Genomic DNA, 25827 nt, shown 5'->3' with positions numbered 1-25827 from the left:
GCCCTGACATGGAATGAGGCTGTGGGGCTCCGACTTCCACGCTGCCAAGGGCAGAAGCATGTGGCGAGCCAGCAGCTCACGCACATGGCAGCACAAGGCCGCAGAGCCAAACACACCGCCTTCAAGATCAAAGCAGACATTTAAAAAACAATGGCCATTGGTAGCTTGGTTTTCAGTCACAATTCTTCATTGATTTTGAAACTTTAATGAACAGGAAAGAAGGCTGTGAATTCACCAGAGGGGAGCTTGGCTTACTGGGCTTGTTCAGTGGGTCTGCGTGAAGGAATTACAGCCAGGCCCTTAGAATTAAAAAAAAAAAAAAAAAAAAAAAAAAAAGCCACTTACCTGGTACTTCAGTGCACTCTGGCGATGCCTAGGATGAAAGTCTTCTAGAGCACTCTCATGCTTGTCTGCAAGGCTAGGATAGTGAACAGGGTCCTGAAAAGTAGAACCAGCGTGGATATGTAATATGTGCCCGAGTGGCCTCGGAAGGGAGGCTAGCGTGGTCCTTAACCAGCAGCTCTAATCTGAAGTCTAACGTTTGCAGAGGGCTCGCCCATCAGAGCCCTGGAAATACAGCAGCTCCTGGCCTCCAGGCCACACGTCCTGGACGGTCCATACTGAAGAGCCAAGTGGACCTAGTAGGCCACTGCCTTCCAACAGCTCTGTCTCCTATGGCTCTCTCACAGGTTTGGTCCTCAGGCACCAAGAGCGCAGGAAGATAAAAGCTAAATAAATACAACGGACAGGGGTAGAATGCTTAATCCAGGAGCAAGAGTCAAAGCACTCCACAGCAATGTGCTTAAAACTCTGCACCGCCAGCCAACTCGCCAACTCTCCGAGAGAAAGGACAACACAGAGGCCCACGCAGCTGTTGCCCCACTGAGGAAGCATTGCAGGGTCCCAGGAGGAACGTTCCTTAAAACCAAGGGAAATGGGTCATTTGGGTCATTATCTAAGGCTTTGAACAATACACCTAATGGTTATTTTTCACATTCGTTTTTTAAATAGTAGACTATTATTTTTAATAGTAGAGGAATACTGAATAGAGAAGTTGAATTGAAAGTATGAGACTATAAGGCAGGAGGAGTCTACAATTGGCTTTATTTTTTTTCTCTTGTGATTACCTGGTGGTAATATGTCACTTATCTATGATTTCAAACTTTTGTTCTCAAAAATTTGATACAATTGTTTTGGTTCTTAGTTGTTCCTCTATATAATGAGAAGATATCCCCAGAAGCAATGAGAAGAGAGAACATTGTGCCTCTCACTTAATGTGCTCATACTAATTTCTATACCACAGAAAGGATGTGCTTGGCTTCTGGTCAGTTGGTTGTAGTGTGGGATTAATGAGGCCAATATGGCTCAAGTTCCCTTTGGGCCCAGCAAATTCATTCAGAGAAATTCTTTTAGTTGTGCCCTCCCTTGCCAACAATCTTTTAACTAAAAGTCTGTCAAAAGGGAGACCAGGCAAAAAATGCCTAGATGATTACTGCTCTTATTGAGACTAGTACTAGGCAGTCTTCATCATGTTCCTCTAAAGCCCTGGGCTGAATAGGGACTATAGTCAGCCCTGTTCCTATGATGGCCCATTTCACAATGACCTTATGGAATGGCTGCCATCATCAGATTACAGGTGAGAGAAATGAAGGTGAACCAGAGAAGAAGGCCAAACGCATGAAGGTAACCCCCAACCGGGGGAAGAAGTGCTTTACTGAGGGAAAGTATATTTAAGTCATAAACGAGTTTTCTGCACACCACCTAGATAAACAATGGCTCGGAAACAAAAGAACCCAGTGGTGTTAAACACAATCCTGCACAACTCTGTGCTCTACTTGCAACTCTTCCCCAAACTACAAGCCATTAATAGGCAGCCTGGAGCAGGCCCAGCGAGCCCACACGTTTCTAATCTGGGTTGTCTTTCCTGTTCTACAGCCATTGGTCAGGGGGTTGCTGCCTCCACTTTGGGTATCCCCATGGCCCCTAAAGCTGGGAAATACATGGTCAGTTCATTTACCATCCTCCTTAGAAGCTGCGACACTTCCAGGTAGAACTTGAAGAGGAAGCTGATGATGAGAGTCCTCTTGAACTCCACCTTCCCGCCCGGAGCTGAGCCTGGGAGGGAGACTTCATCCAGGACCAGCCTGCAAGCTGCGTCCAGCATCTCTTCATTCCAGGGCCTGTGAGGGTCAGAAAAAGGACTCCTTATCTCACAGGCTCAGCTATTGTGCGAGACAAATAGCCACAATCTAGTGCAGGGAACAAGAGTACAAGCTTCGAAGTCGGGCAACCCACATTCAAACCACAGCGCACCACTCCCAAGGCGTCTGGCCCAGGCCCCCTCTTCGTCGTCTGTAATAGGGAAATAATAGTAGGATCCACCTCGTGGAATGGTCACGAGGAAGAAATGACAACCTGTGTTAAGTCCTCAGCCCAGGAGCAACACACTCCTGTATCACTAGAATGTTGACTGCAAGACAGGTTTTGGTTTTAAGCATCTTATATGTAGTCATGCATTTAATCCCCTCAAGTGTCCTGTGTGGTGGGGGTGATTGTTGCCTTTGACATAGGGAAATTGAGGTATCGTAATGTTAAGTAAACTGATTGTGATCACATAATTAATAGGGGGTGAACTGAGATTTGGACCCAGGCAATTTGGCTCAATCGAGCTCATGTTTTTAACTATTAGGAAATTATAATTGATACTGGAAGTATTCAAGAAATATTGGCTACTAGTATCACCTAAAGATATAAAAAGTCAGGTAAGCAAATGCATTTAGCAATTTTTATAAAACAAACTGCCATAATCTGTTTTTCATCATAGTAAATTATTCTCTCAATAAAGAATAATGTACTCATTTTGCTTACTGAATCTATGTGCTACTGGGATATGGTCTCTCTTTCTCTCTCACACACACACACACACACACACACACACACACAGACTACATGATTCTCACTTCAGAATTCACTAAAATCAAGAACTATGGAAATAATTATAAAATCGCATTGGGATTCTATACCACTAAATAAAAACGTAGTAAGCATGTTGCTTCTTACAATTTCATGTTATCAAAAAAAGAGCTGCTCTGTTACTTGGGGTCTAGGGACATGATGCCGTACCTTCCAATGAGTTTCTGGCAGGAATTCTGTGCGCAGATGGTGGTTGGGCCGACGCCTCCATACGAGATGGATAACTCTCTGATGATGCCGTCCCCTTCTCCAAAAAAGACTCTCATTCCTGAGTTGACTATTGCGAGCGCGTTCTGCGGCCGCTGGGCTTGTCGGAAGGCCGACACAAATTCCCACTGGAAGCCAAAGTGAAGTGGTGTATGTAGAAACACACTGAGTTTCTAGGCAGTTTTGCCTCACATATCCTTGCCACACTCTGTTAGACTGAACTGTGTCCTCCCTGAGTTGAGGCATTTAAGTCCTCGCTCCCAGGACCTGGAACGTGACTACATTTGGAGACAGGATCTTTAAAGAGGCAACTCGGTTAAAATGAGGCAAGTAGGGTGAACACTAACCCAACAGGGTGGTGTCCTCATCAGAAAAGAAAATTTGGACGCACACACGACAAAGGAAAGACCATGTGAAGACGCAGGAGAAGATGGCCATCTACAAGCCAGGACAGAGTGAGATGGCTCAGAAGAAACTAGCCCTGCTGACACCTTGACCTCACATTTCTAGCCTCCAAAGCCGTGTGAGAATAAATGCCTGTTGCTTAAGGCAGCCAGTCTGTGGTGCTATGTGATGGCAGCCCAAGCAGACTAACACACCCTCCAGGACAGGCTCAGTTATTCCCTTTTTATAGGGACTCTAAGGCTCGGAGTGAGTCTGCAATCAGTTCAGGGTCACAGCAGCTCTTAAAGAGGATTCTACTTGAGTCTAACTCCAAAGACCTTCCCCCCTATGTTCTATTGCAAGTGTAATTTTTAAGCCTCCTCCAAACCCCCAGATTTAGGTAGAGATTTATTTTCAAGCTTTATTGAGGGAAAACCCTCCTGGCACAAATATTTTTTTTAAAAAATTAGTAAGAAAGTAACTTTAGAGTTTGGGGTAGCGGGAAAGTTAGAGAGAGGGACAGAGACAAAGGTCTGATTTCAGGAGTGACAGACGATTGCATAACACAAATAAAAAGCAACTACAGTAGTCACTGGAGATTTTAGCTACCTCAGCATAGGATTTTTTTTTAATATATCTTTATTGATTTCAGAGAGGAAGGAAGAGGGAGAGAGAGAGAGAAACATCTATGATGAGAGAGAATCATGGATCAGCTGCTTCCCGCAAGTCCCCCACTGGGGATCGAGCCCACAATCTGGGCATGTGCCCTTGACCAAATCAAACTTGGGACCTTTCAGTTCGCAGGCCTACACTCTATCCACTGAGCCAAACCGGCTAGGGCCTCAGCATAGGATTTTATTTTTCTTCCCTTAAGTCAAGAACTTCTACCTTTTCACTTAAAAGAAGCACCGCATGGCTTCTTTGGCATATCCACAGTGCCAGCATCACCACTGTTGGGCTTTGGGCCCAGTATAAAGTAAAATAAGGGCGACTTGAACACAAGCACTGTGACACCACAACAGGCGATCAGATAACCAAATGGCCACTAAGTGACTAACAGGCGGGGAGCATATCCAGTGTGGAGACGCTGGACAAAGGGCTGACTCGCCACCTGGGCAGGACAGAGTGAGATGGCTCAAGATTTCATCATGCTACTCAGAACAACGTGCAATTTACAACTTGCGATTGTTCATGTCTGGAATTTTCCATTTAATATTTTCGGACCACAGTTGACTATGGGTAACTAAAACTGCGGAAGTGACCCCGTAGATAAGGGGAGACTACTGTGTGCACAAGTCCTCATAATCTCACCTGTAAACACTGCACACCTCCCCCTAACCCACTGCGCGTCAGAGTTAACAGCTTCGGGCTCACAGGAAAACCGGGGAACAGAAGGGCAGCCTCACCTTCCTGGAGTAGGGGATGTTCACGGAGATCAAGATTTCTTCAGGCTTGAGGTCCGCACTCGGGCACTTCCTGAGAAACTGCTCGTTTACAGGAATCTGTCGTGCCCCTTCTGTGAAAGAAATGACACTTTCCCTGGAATCTGTACTATTAAACGATCAAACTCCCAAAACTTAGGCAACAGTTCTACCAAATATCTGAGGAAACTGGGAAAAGGAGTGATCTTCTTACCATGAACAAATCTTTCACTTATAATGGCATTTTGCAACATTTCTTTGAATCTAGATTCCACCTTTTCTTCCTTCCTTCCTTTCTTTCCTTTCTTCCTTTCTTTCCTTCCCTTCCTCCCTCCCTCCCTCCCTCCCTCCCTTCCTTCCTTCCTTTCTTCTTTCCTTGGCTTATAAATAAAAATATCTAGCAGAATAGCCCAGAGGTCAGGAAGAACAGGACCTTGGTCCCCTTCCTGAACAGCATAATCCATTTTGGGCTTTGTAAATAGGGAATGGATATTAATGCCCCTTTTGATATTCCAATCAAGTTATTCAACAAACATTTATTGTTTATCATTGGGACCCCTAGTAGGTTCAGTAGTCAATAAATAAATTGCCTTCAATGAATTCTGATATTAGTGATCTTATATTCTTTTTGTTTATATCTTTTTCCAGCACCTAAAGAAACTCCTGTTTTTTAATCAATATATTTGAGGGAGAAGCTGTTTAAAGCTATAATGAAATATGTTGCTGGGATGAAAGCTAAGAAGCTTCTGATTTTTATATTCACATCACAAATCTTTTTCTCACTATATAATTTTTTAAAAGGGATGTTACATAAATTGATAATTCTGAATGCAAATCTTCCTCCTTAGGATAATTTTGTGGTTTTAGTGATATGAAGAGTAGTTCTTTGACAACGAAGATAATAGAAAACTAGTCCATATTTTTAAATTTTAAAAAGAGATTTATAGAGGACCAATTGGAACTTCTCAATAATTGTTGACTATGTTAGCATAAGAGAAATAAATTAAAAGTCCTGAACTTAGTTTCAAAACCAAAAGTCAAGTAAATAAATACAGAATTAAGCCAAACCATCGTTCAACAGAAAAAGGTCCGGAGGCTTCCATTCACGACAAATTAAGTATGAGCCCCCCGCATGATGTGGGAGCCACCAGCTCCTGAACCCCTGGGGGAAATCTTCAACAGTCGTTCTCAACAGCCTGTAGTCTCTCCACGCTCGGGTCACATCCGGACACCACCAGGTGTGGCCAGTGCCGGTGACCAGGATGGGAAAATATCTAGCACTAGTCCCCAAAAAGAAAGTGAGGGAGACACAGGAAGTGCATAGAATTAGGACCAGACTGGCCACCTTTCCAGCCTCCAGAAAGGCAGAGAGAATTATTAATAGTCTAAAGGGGAGTCACTTTCAAAACTGGGCTTCCTGCACCCAGAGAAACAAAGGGTAGAAGGAGCCGATTTCATCACCCTCCGAAGGAGCTGTCACCTACCTTTCGATAGCAAGTTGAGGGTGCAGCCGCCCACAGCCAGGAGGGGGTTTAGATCGGAATCTACATGCCTGCTCACGATGTGGCCCCCTAGAGACTGTTTAAAACAATGAGTCATTCTCACGCCAGTTGTACAATCATCGAAACACAAGTGATCAAATAAGAATCAAGCAAGGCTTTGGAGAACTATTCTTTCGGCCTGTCCCACAAGAGTGACAATGTTCTGATTTGTCGGGTGGGGACAGCCATGCAAGGGGCACACACCAGTTTACTGTCACCGCATACATACAGCCATGTTCCGGATCTGGGCTCCAGCCAGAGTTCCCAGCTGCTTCAGGAGAGCGCGGTATGTTTGTGTCCTCTCCTCGGGGAGCTTCAGGACCACAGCAGCCAGGGTGTCCTTCACCTGAGCCAGGCTGAGGCCGGCACCTAAGGTCAGCCCTGAAATGAAACCATTTGTAAGTCATGCAGTGTGATCGCTGCTGGCCGGGGATGTCCATTCGATTTCAGGTTACGGATACAGGACCTTCATGCTGCATCGTGCTGCCCTGCCCTGTGATGGTGACAGAAGTGGTGTTGGTGATGATGGCTGTGAAGGCGGCTAAACATTTTGTGCACTTGCTGTGTCAAGTGCTCCACTGAATGCTCCACAGAATCGCCTTGCACCCAAGGCTTTGAGATGTCATTAGCCCTATTTCACAGACCAAGAAACTGAGACTCAGTTAAGAACTTGACTAGTTTTTTACAGCTAACATATGACACTAGAGGCCTGATGCATGAAATTCATGCAAGAGTAGGCCTTTGCAGCCGCGGCAGCTGCCTCAATCCTACAGCTGCAGCCCCGGCTTCGTCCAGAAGGTCATCCGGACGGCTGTTCGGTCGATTTGCATATTACGCTTTTATTATTATAGATATAGATAGTCAAGAATTAGACTCCACAGCCAGGCTTCAAATTCTCATTTATACCCTTGCCATTAAATCAATTTCCTATATCAGAATGAAAAGAATCTGTCAGCTGCTTAATGCATAAACTTGCTCTGCTTACTCCTGTGCTTCTGGAGGCAAAGACTGTGTTCACTCATCTCTGTCTTCTGCCCAGCACTTACACAGCGCCCTTTGTGGAAGAGTCGTTACGTTTCTCCGATATGGCACACACAGAAAGTTCCTCAGAAAAGCTGACTATTCAGACTATTAGTAGCTCATAAAATTACAGAGAATTCTTCCCTGAGCCTCCTCCAGAATGTTAACCTTCTTATAAGAAAAGAATCTCTCTGTCTGTTATATTTTGGAGTAATTCTTTTTCTCGTTATCTGCTGGGCAAAGCAAATAAATTGATTCATTCATTTTAACTAAGAAAACAGGGACCTTTAGAACTCACCATTATTTGCAGAATTTACAACATTCAGTTCTTCAATTCTATCGGGAGAAATGATAACTGGGTGAAAGACACCTTTAAATTTCACTTCTGGCCCTACAGGATTAAAAAGAAAAAAAGAGGAAGACTAGGATAAAGGGGTAACCGCCTTGTTAATTTTGAAATTGGGATTCAAACTGATGACTTTAAATATATAAAAACTACATATCCTCCTACTGGTCTGTTCATGGCCAAGTCACACACACACAGAGAACAGCCAGCTGAATCTTCACTGCATGGGGGACCCTTTGCATTGTCAGCCTGAAAAGTTGGCTGATGAATCCAAGACAACGTGTGGCAACTCAAAATTCCCTTTGGGCCCAGCCAGTGTTGCTCAGTGGTTGAGCACTGACCTATGGACCGGGAGGTCACAGTTTTTGTTTCTGGTCAGGGCACAAGCCTGGGTTGTGGGGTCGATTCCCGGTGTAGAGTGTGTAGGAGGCAGCAGATCAATGATTCTCTCTCATCTTTGATGTTTCTTTTCTTAAGATATTTTTATCGATTTCAGAGAGGAAGGGAGAGGGAAAGAGATAGAAACATCAATGATGAGAGAGAATCATTGATCTGCTGCCTCCTGCATACCCCCTTACTTGGGATTGAGCCCGCAATCCGGGCATGTGCTCTGACCGGAAACAAACCGTGATCTCCAGGTTCATAGGTCAATGCTCAACCACTGAACCATACCAGCCAGGCTCATCATTGATGTTTCTATCTCTCTCTCTCCCCTTTCCTCTCTGAAATCAATAAAAGTATATTTTTAAAAATCCCTTGGGAGGACCCTGGGAGCCTCCTCAAAGAAGCAGGCGGTCAAGCTGAGTTTACAGAGCGGACAGTAGGAGGACCCCGTAACTGCAGCGGATACCCACTGAGACACCTCTGAGAGGAAGCAGAGCCATTTCAGACACGAGCCCAGATCGGCCTCCACAGGGAACAAGGACAGGACGGCCGTCCCTGGAACTGCTGCTCCTGCTTTGCTAGGAAGCAGCCCTCCCCGCCGCCCCCCACAACTTGGTGCAGCTCTGTACACGGCTCCCAACAGGGACAATAGGAATCACTTATGTCAGGAAGCTGTGAGAGTCTTGTGAGCAATGCCGGGGAAGCCAAGACTCAATCCGGCTGCTTCTCCTGAGACGCGCATGTCTGAGGTTCTTTTCCCCAAAGCACTTTCCCTTGGTTTCCCTGTAAGAAGTCCCCGAGGTATGGGGTTCTGCATACCTGTAGAGGTGTTCCCCATGATGACAGGGGCCTGGGGGTACTTGGCTTTAGCCTCCAGAAGTTCCTTCAGGGTCACTGGGGAAATCCACGTCATTCTCTCGCCAGCAAAAACCCTGGTCCTCAGTGGTTGTTTCTCAGCCATTATCTGGTGAAAAACCAGTAGGGATTTGAGGTTACTTTATGACCATGTTTCCACCTGGGTTTGCTCCATCTTTGTATAAACAGGGAAAGAAAATGGAGATTAAAAAATAAATAAATAAAAACGACCTAAAAGTACAGCCTCACTAGGAATCAGAATAAAAATGGGCAATATTTTACTCCTTCTGGAATCTGTTCCAGTGTCTCCTTTTGGTGCTTTTATATCTTAAAGGAATTCATTTCAATGTTCACAGAGGTTTCATCATGCTTAATTTTGTCACAACATTCTATGGAGGAATAAACTCGGTTTTCTGCTGGAAGTAGAAAACATGTCTACGTCCACAAATGTTGTGATGTCATTTCATAGCATTTTTTATGGACACTAACTGCTGCTTCTTACAGTCACTGTCTCCTCCAGGTGATCCCCTCCTTGCTCCCCCCTCTCTGCATCAGTCCCACGCTCTTTAGACCTTGAGTGGAGGACGACAGATGGATATTACCTGGTTGCCGATCAGCTTTGAGAGGATCCATCAGCAAACACCCTTCCTGCCATTTCACCATGAACTCCTCTAGGACGAAGCCAGCGCTGCCTTCACTTACCATTAGCTCGGGAGGAAAAATCAATTCCTGAGTTGGATCCAGTGGCAGAAACTCCTCTTCTGAGAAGAGTTTTGAACTTGTCTTAAAAAGAGAAAGTACAATAAGTAACTGTCATCCATCAACTCGAACAACAGTACTTTCAATCCTTTGTGGAATGAGCTCAGAAGAAAACAGACACACAGCACACACACACCAGAAAGCAGCTGGCCAGCCACAGACCCTGGGCTCTGAGTCAAGGGCTCTGACACAGACCTGGTCCTTAGCAATCAGCGTGGGTGGTGGGGAGCCCCCAGGCCCTGCACCTGCTGCGTGTTCACCTGGAGTTCGGGGAAGCAGAGGTCACAGCTGAGACCAAGAATATCTCCCTGAATCGCCACCTATTCTTTCATCACCCTGACATCTCCACTATGCTTCTCATTCTTGAAAAAAGACTTGAAGGAGGCTTTTTTAAGACTAAGAAAGAGCCTGGCTGGTGTGGAGGTCACAGCTCGATTCCCAGTCAGGGTACATGCCTGGGTTGTGGGCTCAATCCCCAGTGGGGAACGTGCAAGAGGCAGCCGATCAATGATTCTCTCTCATCATTGATGTTTCTATCCTTCTCTCCCTCTCCCTTCCTCTCTGAAATCAATAAAAATATCTTTTTTTAAAAAAAGACTAAGAAACACTGAGATATCAATGTGCTTTCTCTCCTACAGATCGCTATGCTTTGAATGAGAGTAACATCTGGGATGAGGAATGCAGTTGTCAGGATAGATTTGTGTGTGCACATGGCAGAGACAGAGTGAGAATGGGAGAGGGGGACATGCTGACACACCTCCAATTAATTTAACTCAGGCAGCTGTTTATCCTTCCTAAAAGTCAGCTGGTCTCTGACCAGGTCCTGAGAAACCCTTATAAAAAATGCACATGTCACTGACCTTATTTCCTTCCTCAAGTTCTGGGAATCCGTTTAGCCCTTGATTCAGACAGCAAACCCCATTCTCCTTACTTTGGCAGCAGCCAGAAGTCTAGGGGGTGAAAAATAAATAACGGAGAATTTATTGCTGATTCTACTAAGAATTTTTTCAGCTTTCTTGATGTATAATTAATAAATAAAATTGTATACATTTAAAGTGTACAGTGTGATGATTTGATATATGTATATTTTGTTAAATGATTATCACAGTCAGTTAATTAACACACTTATTATCACACATAATTACCATTGTGTGTGTGTGGTGAGAACACTTAAGGTCAAGTCTCTTAGCAAATCTCAAACACACAACACAGTATTATTAACTATTGTCACCATAATTTAAAGATCGTATAACAGCCCTAACCGGTTTGGCTCAGCGGATAGAGCGTCTGCCTGAGGACTCAAGGGTCCCAGGTTCGATTCCGGTCAAGGGCATGTACCTTGGTTGCGGGCACATCCCCAGTAGGGGGCGTGCAAGAGGCAGCTGATTGATGTTTCTCTCTCATTGATGTTTCTAACTCTCTATCCCTCTCCCCTCCTCTCTGTAAAAAATCAATAAAATATATTAAAAAAAAAAAAGATCGTATAACAAAGTCTGGCACATAGCAATAAATATTAACAATGGTTTTTCATAGTAATATTTTTTATTTTATTAATAAAAATGTTAACAAGCATTATTATCACTCTGACCTTATTTATGATGTACTGATGTCATAGTTTAACTTCCAAAGGGCAATCTTATGTCCCTCATTTCAAGGTCATTTGTTCATTTATTCATTCAACAAACAATGATTGAGTGGTCACTCACTCGGGGAATGGTGTCCAGTTTGGAGACACATGGCCTCTACTGTCAGGCAGACCAAAGTCTGATGAACAGGCAGAAGAGCAAATGGGCAACTGCCCCATCATGTGACCAACGCTGTGACAGGGGCACGCACAGGGGGCTGCAGGAGCACCATGGCGGGGTATCCGAGTCAGGCAAACAGGTCAGGAACAATGACCACAGCCAACATCAAAGTGCTTAGTGCTCACTACGTGAGTAGCAGGGCCAGGCCAGTGAACGAGGGTAAGCACCGTGCCCAAGATCAGATAACACCGTTATAGGCTTTGAGATAAAAAGTAGCCCTGAATCAGTACAAATGGCTATTCCCCAAGTCACACCTCACAACCCTACTGTTCTGTTTCATTGGGAAAAAATACACTTACTAATATGTTCCTTTCTACTCACGTTACAGAAAGTCTTGCATGCATCAATGATGGGCCTGTATCCAGTGCAACGGCACAGGTTACCTGAAGGAGAAACACCCAGCTCTGTCAATCAAGGAACCTAAAGAGAGGCACAGACTGCCAATCATGATGGCAGTAAGGCCCCCATCCTAGAAAAAAGTCTATTTGACATTTCAGTGCACCTAATCTACAAAGTCAGAGTTTTTTATCAGCAACTTGGGATATTTGGTTGATATATAAAGTTACTGCAAAGAGCAAATGAGATCATCTTTACATAGCATTTAATACAGCGTGTGGCACACGGCAGGTGTCCAACATTAGTGTTCATCATCATCATCATCATTCAAAAACGGAAGCACACATACATATAACCTACCACCCAGGGCATCAGTTAACTGGTCCAGGGTGGGATCCAGGTGGTTCCTCAGCAGCGTGTAGATGGACATCACCATCCCAGGGGTGCAGAAGCCACACTGCGTGCCGTGGCACCTGGCGATCCTCTCCTGGAGGCACAGGAGGTATGGACATGCAGAATCTGGGGCCCCACCCCAGACCTACTGAATCACACCTGCCTTTTGACAGGAGCCCCAGGCGAATCGTACGCACATTGGGGTTGGAGAAGAGGCCCCAGGAGATCCTTCTCATCCTAGGGGTCTCACTTTCTTAGGCTAAGTGGCCAGGCATACTCGTCCTCACCAGCTTTTGAGCTTCATTCAAGGTTCTCAGCTTTCAGAATCAACAGGGGAGTTTAAACATGTCCAAAAGCAGCACACCCAAGATCAACTGACTGAGAATCCCCAGGGGTGTGACACAGACATATAAAGCTTCCCAGGTTGCCCGTCTGGTGTGGCTCAGTGGTTGAGCATCGACCTATGAACCAGGAGATCATGGTTTGATTCCCAGTCAGGGCACATGCTTGGGTTGTGGGCTCCATCCCCAGTAGGGGTCGTGTAGGAGGCAGTCAATCAATGATTCTCTCTCATCATTAATGTTTCTATCTCTCCCTCTCCATTCCTCTCTAAAATCAATAAGAATATATTTAATAATAATAATAATAAAGATTCCCAGGTGGTTTCAATTTGTAGTCCCGAATGGGAATCACTGAGATAAAGTGATTCCAAGGTTACTCCCTGGAAGTCTTTCAGAAAATGAACCGAATTATACCCAAGTTGAGGGGGGAAAACAAACAACAAACAAACCTCCAAGTATTTCCTGCCCACTACTGCCCTAATACTTTGGCACAGAGAAGTTTGTTTACAAAGCACCATTATTGATCCTGAAAGCAATCAAGAAGGAAGTATTGCTTTTATTTTCCTTCCAACCCTTTCCCGCCCCCAGCATGTTCTCCTTGGAATCTAACGTCAAAGTTGCAACCTCCTTTTGGAAGCTGTCTTCTGGCTACATTGTAACCAGGAGAGGAACAGCAGTGACTAAATGAAAGTGTTGTCATGCCTGTGAATAGGGAAGTCTCACCAGGGTGTCCAGGCAGAATTCACACCCTCTAGGTAGTGGGGTTTCATAGAACATAAACAGAACCCACGATTCCTTCAAATCCTGAGAGTTTGAAGTTTGGCCATTTTCTTTGTCACCTCAATCTTTCCCCTCTTCAGCCCTCTCCTCATAAGTGACCCTTATCAACTTAGAGAAAAACATGTAGTACCAGCATTTTTGTGGCAAATGCATAAATAACGAAAAGACTCAGGAGTCAGAGGTGCCCTTTCACTTGAGGCAAAGTTCTAAGAAGGTGCTGCCTTAGGAGAAAAAAACCTCCAAATTCATCAACAATTCCTATTACCTGTCTTCTGAACAAGTCCTACACTTAAATCTTTTTGGTAGCTGAGATGGTCATTCAGCTTTAAAATCATGTTGTTTTCCACTTTATAAAAAAACAATAAAATTATATTCCTCAATGCACAGAGCTCTCGTTTCTTTGTAAGGTTGGAAGATGCAAAGCGGATAGTGGATAGGTGCCATTTAATTAGAACATAGAAAACAGACTGATGAGTCTCAGAGGGAAGGTGGGGAGGGTGGGTGGGTGGGTGGGAAACGATTAACCAAAGAACTTGTATGCATATATGCATAACCCATGGACATATTTGATAGGGTGGTGAAGGCCTTGGGGTGGTGGTGCGGGCTAGAAGGTGTCAATGGGGGAAAAAGGAGGACATCTGTAATACTTTCAACAATAAAGATAATTTTAAAATAAATAAATAAATCTTTAAAAAAAAAAAAAAAACCCAGTGAGGTCAGTGTCTGTTTGTTTTTAACCAAGTCCTCTAGTCTTCGGAAAACATCAGGCACAAAACATCCATGTGGCCCAGGTTCCCCTCCTGGTCCCCAGCTGGATTTCATCTGTCGGCTGACCAAGCAGGAGGACCCAGGCTGCTCGACTATATTAATCTCAGGGGCTCATCATGACATTAATGGTTTTCAAAGCCCAGGAATCCCCTGAAGAGGCCCACTCTCACCTGAACTGGGTGAATCCTGGTCCTGGTGCTGCCTATGCCTTCCACTGTGGTGACAGCAGCGCCGTACACAGAACAGATGGGCATCAGACAGGCGTTGGCTGGGTAATGTCTTCAGAATGCAAAAGAAAAGCACAGATTAATCATAGCCAATGGGGAAGGGGACTGAACATTCACTGAGCACCTCCAATGTGGAAAGTTTGGAAGAATGTTCCAGGCTTTGTTTGCATATACATTTTATCCTTAGCTCACGTTCATTTTACAAAAGTAGAATCTGAGGGTCAGAGTGGCTTGCTTGGGGACACAACTGGAGCATCAGAGACAGGATTCATTAGACGTCCAAATTCTGACTCCAGAACAGGACCCACTCACTTTTGTTGTTTTTCTCATGGATGAGGGGCTGACATTCTCCTCTGTAGTCACCTGCGATTAATCAGCTAGAGCAGTGGTTCTCAACCTTCTGGCCCTTTAAATACAGTTCCTCATGTTGTGATCCAACCATAAAATTATTTTTGTTGCTACTTCATAACTGTAATGTTGCTACTGTTATGAATCGTAATGTAAATATCTGATATGCAGGATGGTCTTAGGCGACCCTTATGAAAGGGTCATTTGACTGCCAAAGGGGTCGCGACCCACAGGTTGAGAACCACTGAGCTAGAGCATATTCCATCTTCTGGGCAGGTGCTGAGCCAGGGGTTGGTTGGGGAATACAGTGAATTTGAAATTGTGCTTCAGAAGAAATAGGGTGTGCGATACGGAACTCCTCAATCCCATAAAACCTACTGCTTGGAAATGTCCAACTCAAAAATGACAACTAAAATGTTCTCATTCACCAAACAGAATTACAAATGGCCAATAAGCACATGAAATATATGTTCAACTTCAAAATAACCAAGAGAAATTCAAATTAAGCAATGAGAAACACCATTTTTTAAATCAAGGAAAATGACAAATATTTTTCAAAAGTGTAATATGCATCATTAGCAAAAATTTGGAAAAAAGAGACTCATGTACTGTTGAATAACAATGTAAATTGATAGAGCTCTCCTGGGAGACATTTCACTGGAAGGCATAAAAACTTTTCAGATACATACACACTCTTTTACTCTGAAATTCCATCTCTATGGACTGTCACAGATATATGTATATATCATTGACACATTGCCTATAATAATAAAGAACTGAAAACAATCTAAGTGATTAGTATTTGGGGATTGATTTTGGTGCACTCAGCAATGGAACATACCTAACCATTAAAATTATATTTATTACTTTCAAAAGATATTCATGAGAATGTACAGATTTCTAAACAGTATATGCAGTATGCTTCTGAGTGCCTACCATGTGTCAGGCAGTTCCAGATGCTAGGATTCATTGGATAAAACCCCTTCTCTTGTAGAGTGTATAGTTTAGTGGAGGGAAGATAGACAATACCTATGTATACAGATAAGTTGGCTTGGCTGTGGAACACAGACAGATCTCTGAAGTCTCACCAGTGCTCAGATCCTTTGCCCTCATCTGAGATCTATGGAATGATGTAAAATGCTGTAATATGTGCATAATTAGAGATGCAGGGGAAGGGAGAGAGAAAATAAATATTTGAAGAGATAATGACTTGGGAAGTTTCCAAAGCTGATAGAAGACATCAACCCACAAATCCAAGAAACTTGGCAAACAAGAAAGAGATGTTAAATGTAATGGTAAGCCATTGGTGATTTTGAAGTATGAGAGTGTTGTGATCTGATTTATACTTGAAACACATCTCTCTGAGTGATGTATGAAGAAGGTACTATATATTGGGGCAAGGGTGGGAGCAAGGGGATCATTAGTAGGCCGTAATAGTGATATAAGAGTGTGATGATGGCATTATTCTCCCCTGCCATTTGAGCCCTCCTTTCCTCCCAGACAGCACAGGGTGTCAGACAGCCTTTTAACTTTCAATGGGGGATTCTTTGGCTACATGTTATCCTCATTGATGGCACATTTTTAATAATCCATTCATATTCCTGGGATAATGTTTGTCTTGTCACTGTGTCTCCAGTATCTAACATAGTTCCTGTCACATAGTAGGTGCTCAGTGCATATTTACCAACTAAAGGAATAAAACAAAGTTCAAAACTACAAAAAATCAACCATATCTGCACTTTGCTGACAGGTACCTTATCCTCTTGGTAACGGGGTTATATCGTGATATCATCACTGTGCAGGCACCACAGCCTCCCCCTCCACAGCCATACTTAGTTCCTGTGAGTCGAACTGGGAAAAGCACAGTTAAGGATAACGTGTTTTTCATAATTCTCTTTCCAGATAGAACTGATCTTAGGAGACAACACTACCAAAGACTTATATATATAGTTAAATTAATACATAATTACCAAATGATGGCTGTATGGATGCTATTATTTAGAATGATGTAAATTCTTAATTTTCATTTGTGCATTATATCTAGTTTCCTCCTTTTCAAAAACAACTGGGCCTCAGGTTGCCAAAAATTGGGCCAAACTAAGAAAAGGAAGAGTCTATATACATAAGGGCTTAAATATTTGAAAGTATGAGTATATTGTACATTTGTTCTCAACCTCATCTGTGTCTCTGATGGCATACAAAGTAAAATGTCAACGTGTAAATAATTCTTGAAATATTTCTATCACATTATCCATGTTGGCCATATTTCTCTGCTTCTTGGTGGCAGAAACTATTGGTTGTTCCCCAATATCTTTCTTCCTCGGTTATAAAATCCTCAATTTTTAGCTACACACATGGTTTCCCAGGATAAAAAAAAATATTTTTGCAAGCTTCCTCTGCAGCTAGATAGAGTTATCAACAATGGTGGCCAATATGACTTCCAGAAGGAAAATGTCCTTTCAAAAGGAGAAGGGTGCCTGTTTCTTCATCCCTTACTTCTTTCTATTTGCTGGAATTCAGATATGATGGCTGGGCCTCAATAGTCATCTCTGACCAGGAGGAGAAAGCTGCATGCTGAGGTGGGAGAGGGGGAACGGCAAGATATAAGGAGCTTGGTTCCCTGATTACGTTGTGACACTGCTTTACTAGGCCTGATATACCTACATTTGGGATGCCTCTATGGGAGTAGGATAGCCATGAGAATGTGCCTCACACACCTACTTCAACAGGGAGGGTACTGACCAAGAGGCCCAGCAGCCACACTCTGAAATCTACCCTCCAGTTGTCACTGGCTCCCTCCCCATTTCCTTTCACTCTGGCATTTCATTTAATAAGACTCTTGCACATTTAATCCCATTTTTTTAGTCTCTGCTTCCCGGAGGACCTGAACTAATACAATGAGAAAGGAATAAATGTCTATTTTCTATCTTGTTTATTGCTATTGGGGATTTTCTGTCACTCACAAATGAACTGAATATGAAATATTACACATTAATACCATGGATAACCAAGAAATCAGTGTTCATTGTTTTTACATCCCAAGATCTTAAATGACTTCCAGAGGATAATTATTGATGCTTTTTGAGTTGTCTACTCTTTGGGGAATTTCACTCTCTCCAGGAGAGAGAAATGTACCAACTCCCACTGTCACATAATTTTGTATATAATTTAATGGGGTCTACAGAACTCTGGGAGCACACTGTAGTTCATGCCTAGAAGGCTAAGAATCCATTCCTTAGATGACTTTTTAGAAAGTTTTTCTAAGGTACCATTCTCAGGCTTGATTTCTCCATTGTTCTTTTCCTTTTGTTTCAGGAGATTTCTGTGCTCTCTTTTTCTGATGGGCATGATGATTAGTCCTCAAAGACAGAATGTCAATATTGTGACTCTTGATTCTAAAGGATGCTTAATTAAGCCTTTCAGCATCCATTGTTTTCATTCCCATCGCTAGCTTCTCCACCTATACAGTATAGTAAGTGCCAAAACAGATGGGAAAGAAGCTGGTTCTTCTGACAGTCTCAACTGTGCACTGCCTACAAAACTACAATGTAAGACTTTCTCAAAGAACATAAAACTGCAATAGTAGAGAATATATGACTCAGTATGGCTTTAAAAAGATATTTGAGCCCAGCCAGCATGGCTCAGTGGTTGAGCATCGACCTATGTACCAGGAGGGTCAGGGCACATGCCCGTGTTGTGGGCTCTGTCCCCAGTGGGGGGTGTGCAGGAGGTGGCCAATCAATGATTGTCTCTCATCATTGATGTTTCTATCTCTCTCTGTCTTCCTCTCTGAAATCAATAAAAATATTTTTTATAAAAGATATTTTAAATATCACCTGATGAGGCTGTCAGAACCCCCCATCCCTACCCCTACCTCCAAACACACACAAGCACAAAGCAAAGGAAAGGATACGCTTCTTTCTCAGATATGGTAACAGCATTGTTTCAGGATCAACATTTTTTTCTATCACCTGCACCGGAAGGAAAATAAGAGTTAGGCACACACATTTGAGAGAGCTTGTGTCATTTTTGTTATAGCAGGCTTATGTTAATTTGATGGAAACACATATTAATTAACTCTCTTAAGTGTAAGGTCTGAATCTTGGGCCCCATCACCACTTCGTCACTGTCCTTGGTGCTGAATCATCACTATACACTGTTCTCCAAGGCAGTGGTTGGTTCTATTAGTAGGAACACTAGTGACTTCTGTTCAGCTTCTGCTAGAAAGTCTAAAACGGATAATATATTAGTATAAAAGAATGGAGAGAGAGAGAGAGAGAGAGAGAGAGAGAGAGAGAGAGAGAGAGAGAGAGAGAGAAAGAGAGAGAAGCTGTTGGAATAGAATAGCTTCTGAGAAATTGATAGTTTTTTTAAGACCCACTTGCTTATCATGTTCAAAGAACAAGTTTCCAAAAGGAGATCACAATCAACCATTGCCCACAAATAAAACAAAAACAAAGAAGAAGATAAAATGTGTGTGCCGCACTAGCTGGTTTAGCTCAGTGGATAGATCGTTGGTCTGCAGGCTGAAGGGTCTCAGGTTCGATTCCGGCCAAGGGCACATGCCTGGATTGTGGGCTCGATCCCCAGTTGAGGGTGTGAAGAAGGCAGCCGATCAATGATTCTCTCTCATCACTGATGTTTCTATCTCTCTCTCCCTCTCCCTTCCTCTCTGAAATCAATAAAGAAATATATTTTTTAAAAATGCGTGTGCCAAGTGATACAAAGATGGGAAAGCAAAGACACCCTGGGAAGCAAGGCTGTGAGCAGCACAGCAGTAGGACGGAGCACACAGATGTGGCATGATTGAAATGTCACCATTGGTTATGTTTTCCAAAGTGATCAAGTTCTCTCTCTTTTGATTAAAGAATTGGATTTCTCTCAGATTCACAAATAAAAGCATGGCTTACTCCACAAGTCAGAAGTAGAGTTCCCCTTCCATCTTGTTTCACTAATGTTCCCTTCCAGGAAGTAGATGAGGAAACGACAATGCTTATTCTATGGATGCCTCCTTACCCTTAATTTTAAGTGGCCATACACCCAGCAAAGAAAGACATGTGCCAATTGCCAAGGTTAGATATAGGTCCTAGAGAGTCTGTATACAGTAAGGAAGATGTGGTGTGTGCGTGTGTGTGTGTGTGTGTGTACACATACTGTAATACAGAGGAGCACCCTAAGCAAGCCAAACTAAATTGACCCTCAAATGGAAAACTTTATTTTGCTTACTTTCCCCAATTCATTTAATGGCCTCACCATCTGCTAGGTCATCTAAGATTAGAATTTTTAGCTATTTTAAACTTTTCCTTTCTTTTGATCTGCCATAATCAGGGTTGCCAAGTCCTGCCACGTATACTTCCAAAATGATTCTCTGAACACCTTTCACTTCTACAGCCATTCCTCGAAATCAGCCCTTATTACCGACTGCCTGAACAATTACAACAGTTCCCTAACAGGCCTCCTGCCTCCATTCTTGGCACCCGCGATGTCACCCTCTATACCACTGCCAGAGTGTCCTCCCTAAAATCCAAGTCTGATCATCTCCTGTATCTGCCTAAATTCAACACACACCCCCAGCTGCCAAACTGCCATGCTGTGAATTCCTCAGTCACTCACGGTACTTGTTAAAATGAAACCTTATGGAATCAGACTTTCTGGGAGAGGGAACCAGAAAATGTGCATCTATAATGAGCACACTGAGTGGGTATTGGGTGAATTTACATTCAAGAGTACCTGGATATGCGTGGCTGGTGTGACTCAGTGGTTGAGCATCAACCTATAAACCAGGAGGTCACAGTTCAATTCCCAATCAGGGCACATGCCTGGATTTCAGGCTCGATCCCCAGTGTGGCACATGCAGGAGGCAGCCGATCAATGATTCTCTCTCATCACTGATGTTTCTATCTTTCTCTCCCTTTTCCTTCCTCTCTTAAAGCAATAAAAAAAATATAAAAAAACAACAACCTGGAATACAAGAGGCTCAAACTTCTCAGAATAGCCTAAAAGGCCTCTTTGATACACTGCCCATCATCTCCAGCCACTCAACCCATCTTGAAGTATCTTGAAGTCCAATCACGTGGAAGAGCCGGCCAATCCCAGCAGTGCACAGACCTTTACCCTTCACTACAGGTGCTGATAGAATTCCTTCTGTCCCAGAAGTCCTCTGATTCTTCTAACTCGACAGAATTCTGTATGCCATTCAAATCCCTGCTCAAATACTCTCTCCTTTTTGGGGTGCTGCTGTCTACTACCCCCTCCCCACTCTGCTCAGGGAGCCATCCTCTTCTGTGCTCCCGTGGGAATGTCCACACACCTCTCACAGAATGTTTTACCTGCATCACAATTACTTGCAATGTATAAGTCTTTCTTGATCCCTGAGAGAAACCACCTTCTGCTATTCTTCTTTGTGCCAAACACTGAGCTAGGTGTTGGTGATATAATAAATGCTAATAAATTTAAATGAGTCACTTGAACATGATATATACAATTTGCTAGGAGAACTCTGAGGAGGAAGGGGTGATTTTTCACAGGCTGGAACATCTGGACAGAAGAAAGACAAGTAGAGAAGTGCCAATAATGGTGGCAGAAACTGTTGGTTGTCTACCCAGCATGCATTCTCCCTTTCTTCCTTCCTGCTGCCTGGAATAGGGATGAAATGGCTAGAACTCCAGCAGCCCTTTTAGACCATGAGGCAACATATTAACAGCAGCAGAGGAAAAAGAAAGAAGGTGACACTAAATCTTCTAGGCAAGTTCCACAGTGTCTATCCCCAGAGTTGTATTGGAGACTGGCATTTAGGGTATGATCCACTCATGGGCTCTTGCCCCTTAAACTCCATGTTAATTGGATGCCTGTTCTGGGGGCCCTGGTAGAGCAAGGCAGTCTTCAGACATCTCTCTGCAACTAAATCTCAACTAAGACCAATGGCAATGGTCTTAGACCCTGCTCAACCACACCTTTTGGAATCTTGGGGGATTTCTCAAAAATCACAGACCAGAGGCCAATCACATCACTGAGAATCTCCTAATTGGCTTCTAAGCTTCCTTTCACTGGCAAGTCTGTTTTTGTTTTTTAAATATATTTTTGTTGATGTCAGAGAGGAAGGGAGAGGGAAAGAAAGATTAGAAACACCAATGATGAGAGAGAATCATTGATTGGCTGCCTGCTGCATGCCTCCTACTCGGGATGGAGCCAGCAACCCAGGCATGTGCCCTTGACCAGAATCGAACCCGGGACCCTTCAGTCTGAAGGCCAATGCTCTATCCACTGAGCCAAACCAGCTAGGGCAAACCCTTACTTGTTTAAATAAAAAGGCCAGTTGTCCTTAATATACCATTCAGTTATGCCAAAGAAGAAAGAGTGACATAATACTTCCTCCCATTGCCATATGTTACTCTACAGATTGGGAACAGCAAGCTCATCTTATCTCGTGGGAAATCAGACAGCGGGGCAGAGGCCGGCTTCAACCTGTGCCGGCCTCTACAACCTGTGCCTTTGAACGCGGGGAGCAGTCCTCTTTAAGGAAAGTAACACAGAACTACAAAGGCTCAGGGCCCTGGTCCTGACCCCCCTCCGCTTCCTGGGGGGTCCCTCGCACCAGTGGGGGAAGTGCTGTGGCATCTGTGAGCAGAAGCAGGGGTGGCAGGTGGCTCTGAAGGCGCTGGCACGTGGGAATGCAAGTAGCACGGCTTGGTGGTCAGCTCTTCAGGTAGTCCCTTACCCTTCCTGCCTCAGTTTCCCCCTTGCAAAACGATGCCAAGATGCTGGGATAACATTAAGAGTGACAGGCCATGGTCTGTGTGTCAGAGCTTGGGCAAGTGTTTTAAAGGGTGCCCTGGGGCTTTGACACTGCCTGGAACCGCCGGGGTTCTGCAGGGTGAGCTGGGCTCTGAGGGGACAGATGCCACACCAGCTGTGAACCCCCTGAAGACCAATCCTCAGAGCCCAGCAGGGACTCAGCTCTGCCAGGAACTGTCTGTGACTTCAGAACTAGAATTTCCTTATCTGAGGAATGTCGGGAGTGGTCTGAACTAGTTCAACTCCATGGCGCTGTCCCAACTCTAAATTGCTCCCTGCTCATCCACCTCTCTCCCGCCTCCCCCCCCCCCCCCCCTCCACCTCCTCCCCAGCTGAGGCTCAGCCCTGATAGACCGTTTTCAGTCTATTGAAAGACATTTTTCCCAGGGGTTTCAGGGAGGGAAGAGTTGGGGGTGCTGACCTCCATGAGTAAGAATAGCTATTTCTCTTCTTGTTTATGGGGTGAGGGGGGTAATGGCCTGTGCGTCCTGGACTGAGAGGGGAAAGGAACTTCTGGAAGGTGCTGTCCCCACACACTCAGGCTCTCCCTGCCCCTGGGGCAGGGGTGGGGGCGCTCGGGCAAATCCACTTGCAAACCGGCAGGAGCCCTCCCTGCGGTACCCAGGGCCCGGTGCCCAGTCCCGCGGCGAGCTCACCTTGCGGCCGTTCACGTAGAAGAGCAGCTCGGACGCCCCGTCCATGGCGGAGGCTCGGGTCTGAGGGCTCCGAGGGGGGTCGCTGGCACCTGGGACCCTGCGACGCTGACCTGGAGAGTGAGACGGGACAGCTGCAGCCGGAAGTCCGGCCAAGACGGATGCAGAAAGTCCAGATTAAGATCCAAAAGTTGTGCGAGCGCCTTCCAGATCAACTTCCCCGAGATGCTGGCACGTCACTGGCGCTGGACTCTGGCCTGAAATAATGGGCGGAGCCCGTCACCTCCTGGCCTGGCTGGTGCTCAGCTCTGTGCCCCCTCCTGCCCCTGGCAGGTCCAGTGTGATGACATATTCTGAGTGGCTGCCAGCTGGACGCCCAGGCCGGGAGCAGCAGGTTTCTTTGTACTTTCCCTCCCTCCCACCCGCCCGCGGGTGCCCTTCAGTTAATAAACAATCACATTTGTTCCAACTGTACGAATGGTTTTGCAACTTTAGCTCAGTTTTATAAATAAGTACCCAAGTTTATTTTCAAAATCAACAGCTACCTTAATATAAACTTTTTAAAAAGTTTTATCACTATTCACGGTTTATCTAGTAAATAACCACAAAGTTCACCTAGTAAATATCAAGAGGTGTAAAACATTTGGAGAACTTTTAAAAAACATGGAAAGTGTTGAAAAGCATAAAAATAAAAATCACTCATAAGCCTGCCTACAAGTTAGAATTTACCGCAGTTAACTTTGTGGGTCTATCTCTACATTTTTGAAATCTGTGCTATGACACCTCTTAAAAATTCAAATCAAGCAAAACTGGTTCTTTTCCAGACTAGTTTAGGTACTGCATCCTGAAAGCATGGAGGAGGAGGGCGACATTTCCAACCTTGATTGCTTCTGATTCCTGCTGCATCACTGGAGGAGCAACTGCTTCAGGAGCAACCGCTGGCTCCGGGTCGCAGCTTTTTCACAGTCTCCACCACAATTGCCATAGCCCTTCAGGGAGACAGCACCGGCCAGTGGCACGCCTTCCCCGGTCCTGGAGCTCAGCCTCCGAGGCTTTTGGTTTCAATCCCATCCGTTTCTCTTGCTCCTAGATATTCCGCTGGTCCCTTTTGCCTCTTCAGTTCTTGTCAGTTCTCTAGTATTTGGTTAGCAACTTATAAAATAATTGTCTTTTCTTCCCTTGGCGGGACCCTAACACAATCTCAGTCAAGGTCAGAAGTCACTTGGCAAAATTCAACAATTATTCATGATTTTTTAAAAAGTGCGCAATAAAGTAACAAGAATAAATACTTTATGTGATTATAAATATACATCAGCTCAAAACCTGGCGTTTTATTCAATGGGGTAAAACCAGAGACATTCCCATGAAAATCAGGAACAACAGACATGAAAACCACTATTCCTACTATTTAATATTTACTCAAGGCAACAGCTACCCAATTAGACAAGAGAATGCAAAGAGCAGCATAAGAATTGAGGGAAAGGAAGAGGAAAAGCTAACTTGAGTTTCAGGAGACAGGTCTGGAAGATACTACAGACTATACATAATAATTAACATACAAAAATCAACAGTTTTCATATATGAAAACAATAATCAATTAGAAGAATCAAAGAGAAGATCCTGTAGGTATTAGCAAGAAAAAACTAAAATACCTAGGCATAAATCTATCAACAAATGTATAAAACCTCTATGAGGGAAACTTTGAAATTCCCCTAAAGTCTCTGTAACTTAAAGAGATGGTAGTGGGGCACAGAAAGACAGACTAGACAGAAAATTGAGAAATAAATTTAAGTGCACATGGGAATACAACATTTAAAAAGGTGGCATTTCAAATCAGTAGTGGAGAACATGGACTTTTTAATTAATGGGAAGTCAGTTTGAAAAAGATTAAACCGCAGACCATACCATTATACTTCACACCATACAACAAAATATATGTGAATCAGGAATGTAAATATAAAAACAAAATGAAACCACAGGGAAATGTGTTTATAATCTGGGAACAGGAAAATAGTTCTTACTGTGACCAAATCCATCAGCAACAAGATAAAGTTTGCTAAATCTGACTACGTAAGATGGGAAATAATTTGCATAGGAAAGAGAAAAGAAGACAAACTCACAGAAAGAGGAAAAATAGAAATAAGGAATAGGATGATACTGTACATAGTAAAGACTCCATCAAAAAACTATTGGACTTAATAAATGAATTCGGCAATGTAGCAGGATACAAAATTTACACCCAGAAATCTATAGCCTTTTTATACACCAATAATGAACTCACAGAAAGAGAAACTAAAAAAATAATCCTATTTACCATTGCACCAAAAAAAAATTAAGATACCTAGGAACAAACTTAATTAAGGAGGTAAATGACCTGTACTCGGAAAACTACAAGACACTGAAAAAAGAGATAGAGGAAGACATAAACAGATGGAAGAACATACCGTGTTCATGGATTGGTAGAATCAACATCATAAAAATGTCCATACTAC

At 43.8% G+C, this 25827-nt stretch overlaps 1 protein-coding gene across 2 annotated transcripts in view; it reads right to left on the bottom strand.

Moving 5' to 3' along the window:
- Positions 1–23655, bottom strand: part of AOX1 (aldehyde oxidase 1) — a 67045-nt gene extending 43390 nt beyond the window's left edge. For both annotated transcript variants that reach the window (XR_011472376.1, XM_070421790.1), the window contains exons 1-16: positions 23339–23655; positions 18802–18859; positions 16643–16739; positions 14484–14592; positions 12392–12518; positions 12017–12078; positions 10751–10840; positions 9834–9914; positions 9096–9240; positions 7845–7937; positions 6756–6907; positions 6470–6563; positions 4971–5080; positions 3124–3308; positions 2018–2180; positions 346–438 (exon numbers count right to left, since the gene is read on the bottom strand). Coding sequence is in view for 1 of the 2 variants with exons in the window: in XM_070421790.1 (XP_070277891.1) it covers positions 346–438; positions 2018–2180; positions 3124–3308; positions 4971–5080; positions 6470–6563; positions 6756–6907; positions 7845–7937; positions 9096–9240; positions 9834–9914; positions 10751–10840; positions 12017–12078; positions 12392–12518; positions 14484–14592; positions 16643–16739; positions 18802–18859; positions 23339–23383 (1704 nt within the window). In the remaining variant the exon portion in view is untranslated. The remainder of the gene's footprint in view (positions 1–345; positions 439–2017; positions 2181–3123; positions 3309–4970; positions 5081–6469; positions 6564–6755; positions 6908–7844; positions 7938–9095; positions 9241–9833; positions 9915–10750; positions 10841–12016; positions 12079–12391; positions 12519–14483; positions 14593–16642; positions 16740–18801; positions 18860–23338) is intronic.
- Between the last annotated feature and the right edge of the window lie 2172 nt (positions 23656–25827).

Source organism: Myotis yumanensis, unplaced genomic scaffold (assembly GCF_028538775.1).
Source record: "Myotis yumanensis isolate MYYU_CA2020_CCGP unplaced genomic scaffold, mMyoYum1.0.hap1 SCAF_8, whole genome shotgun sequence".
NCBI lineage: Eukaryota > Metazoa > Chordata > Mammalia > Chiroptera > Vespertilionidae > Myotis > Myotis yumanensis.
Note: the sequence above shows the minus strand (reverse complement) of the source record. Positions and strands in the feature narration are given on the sequence as shown.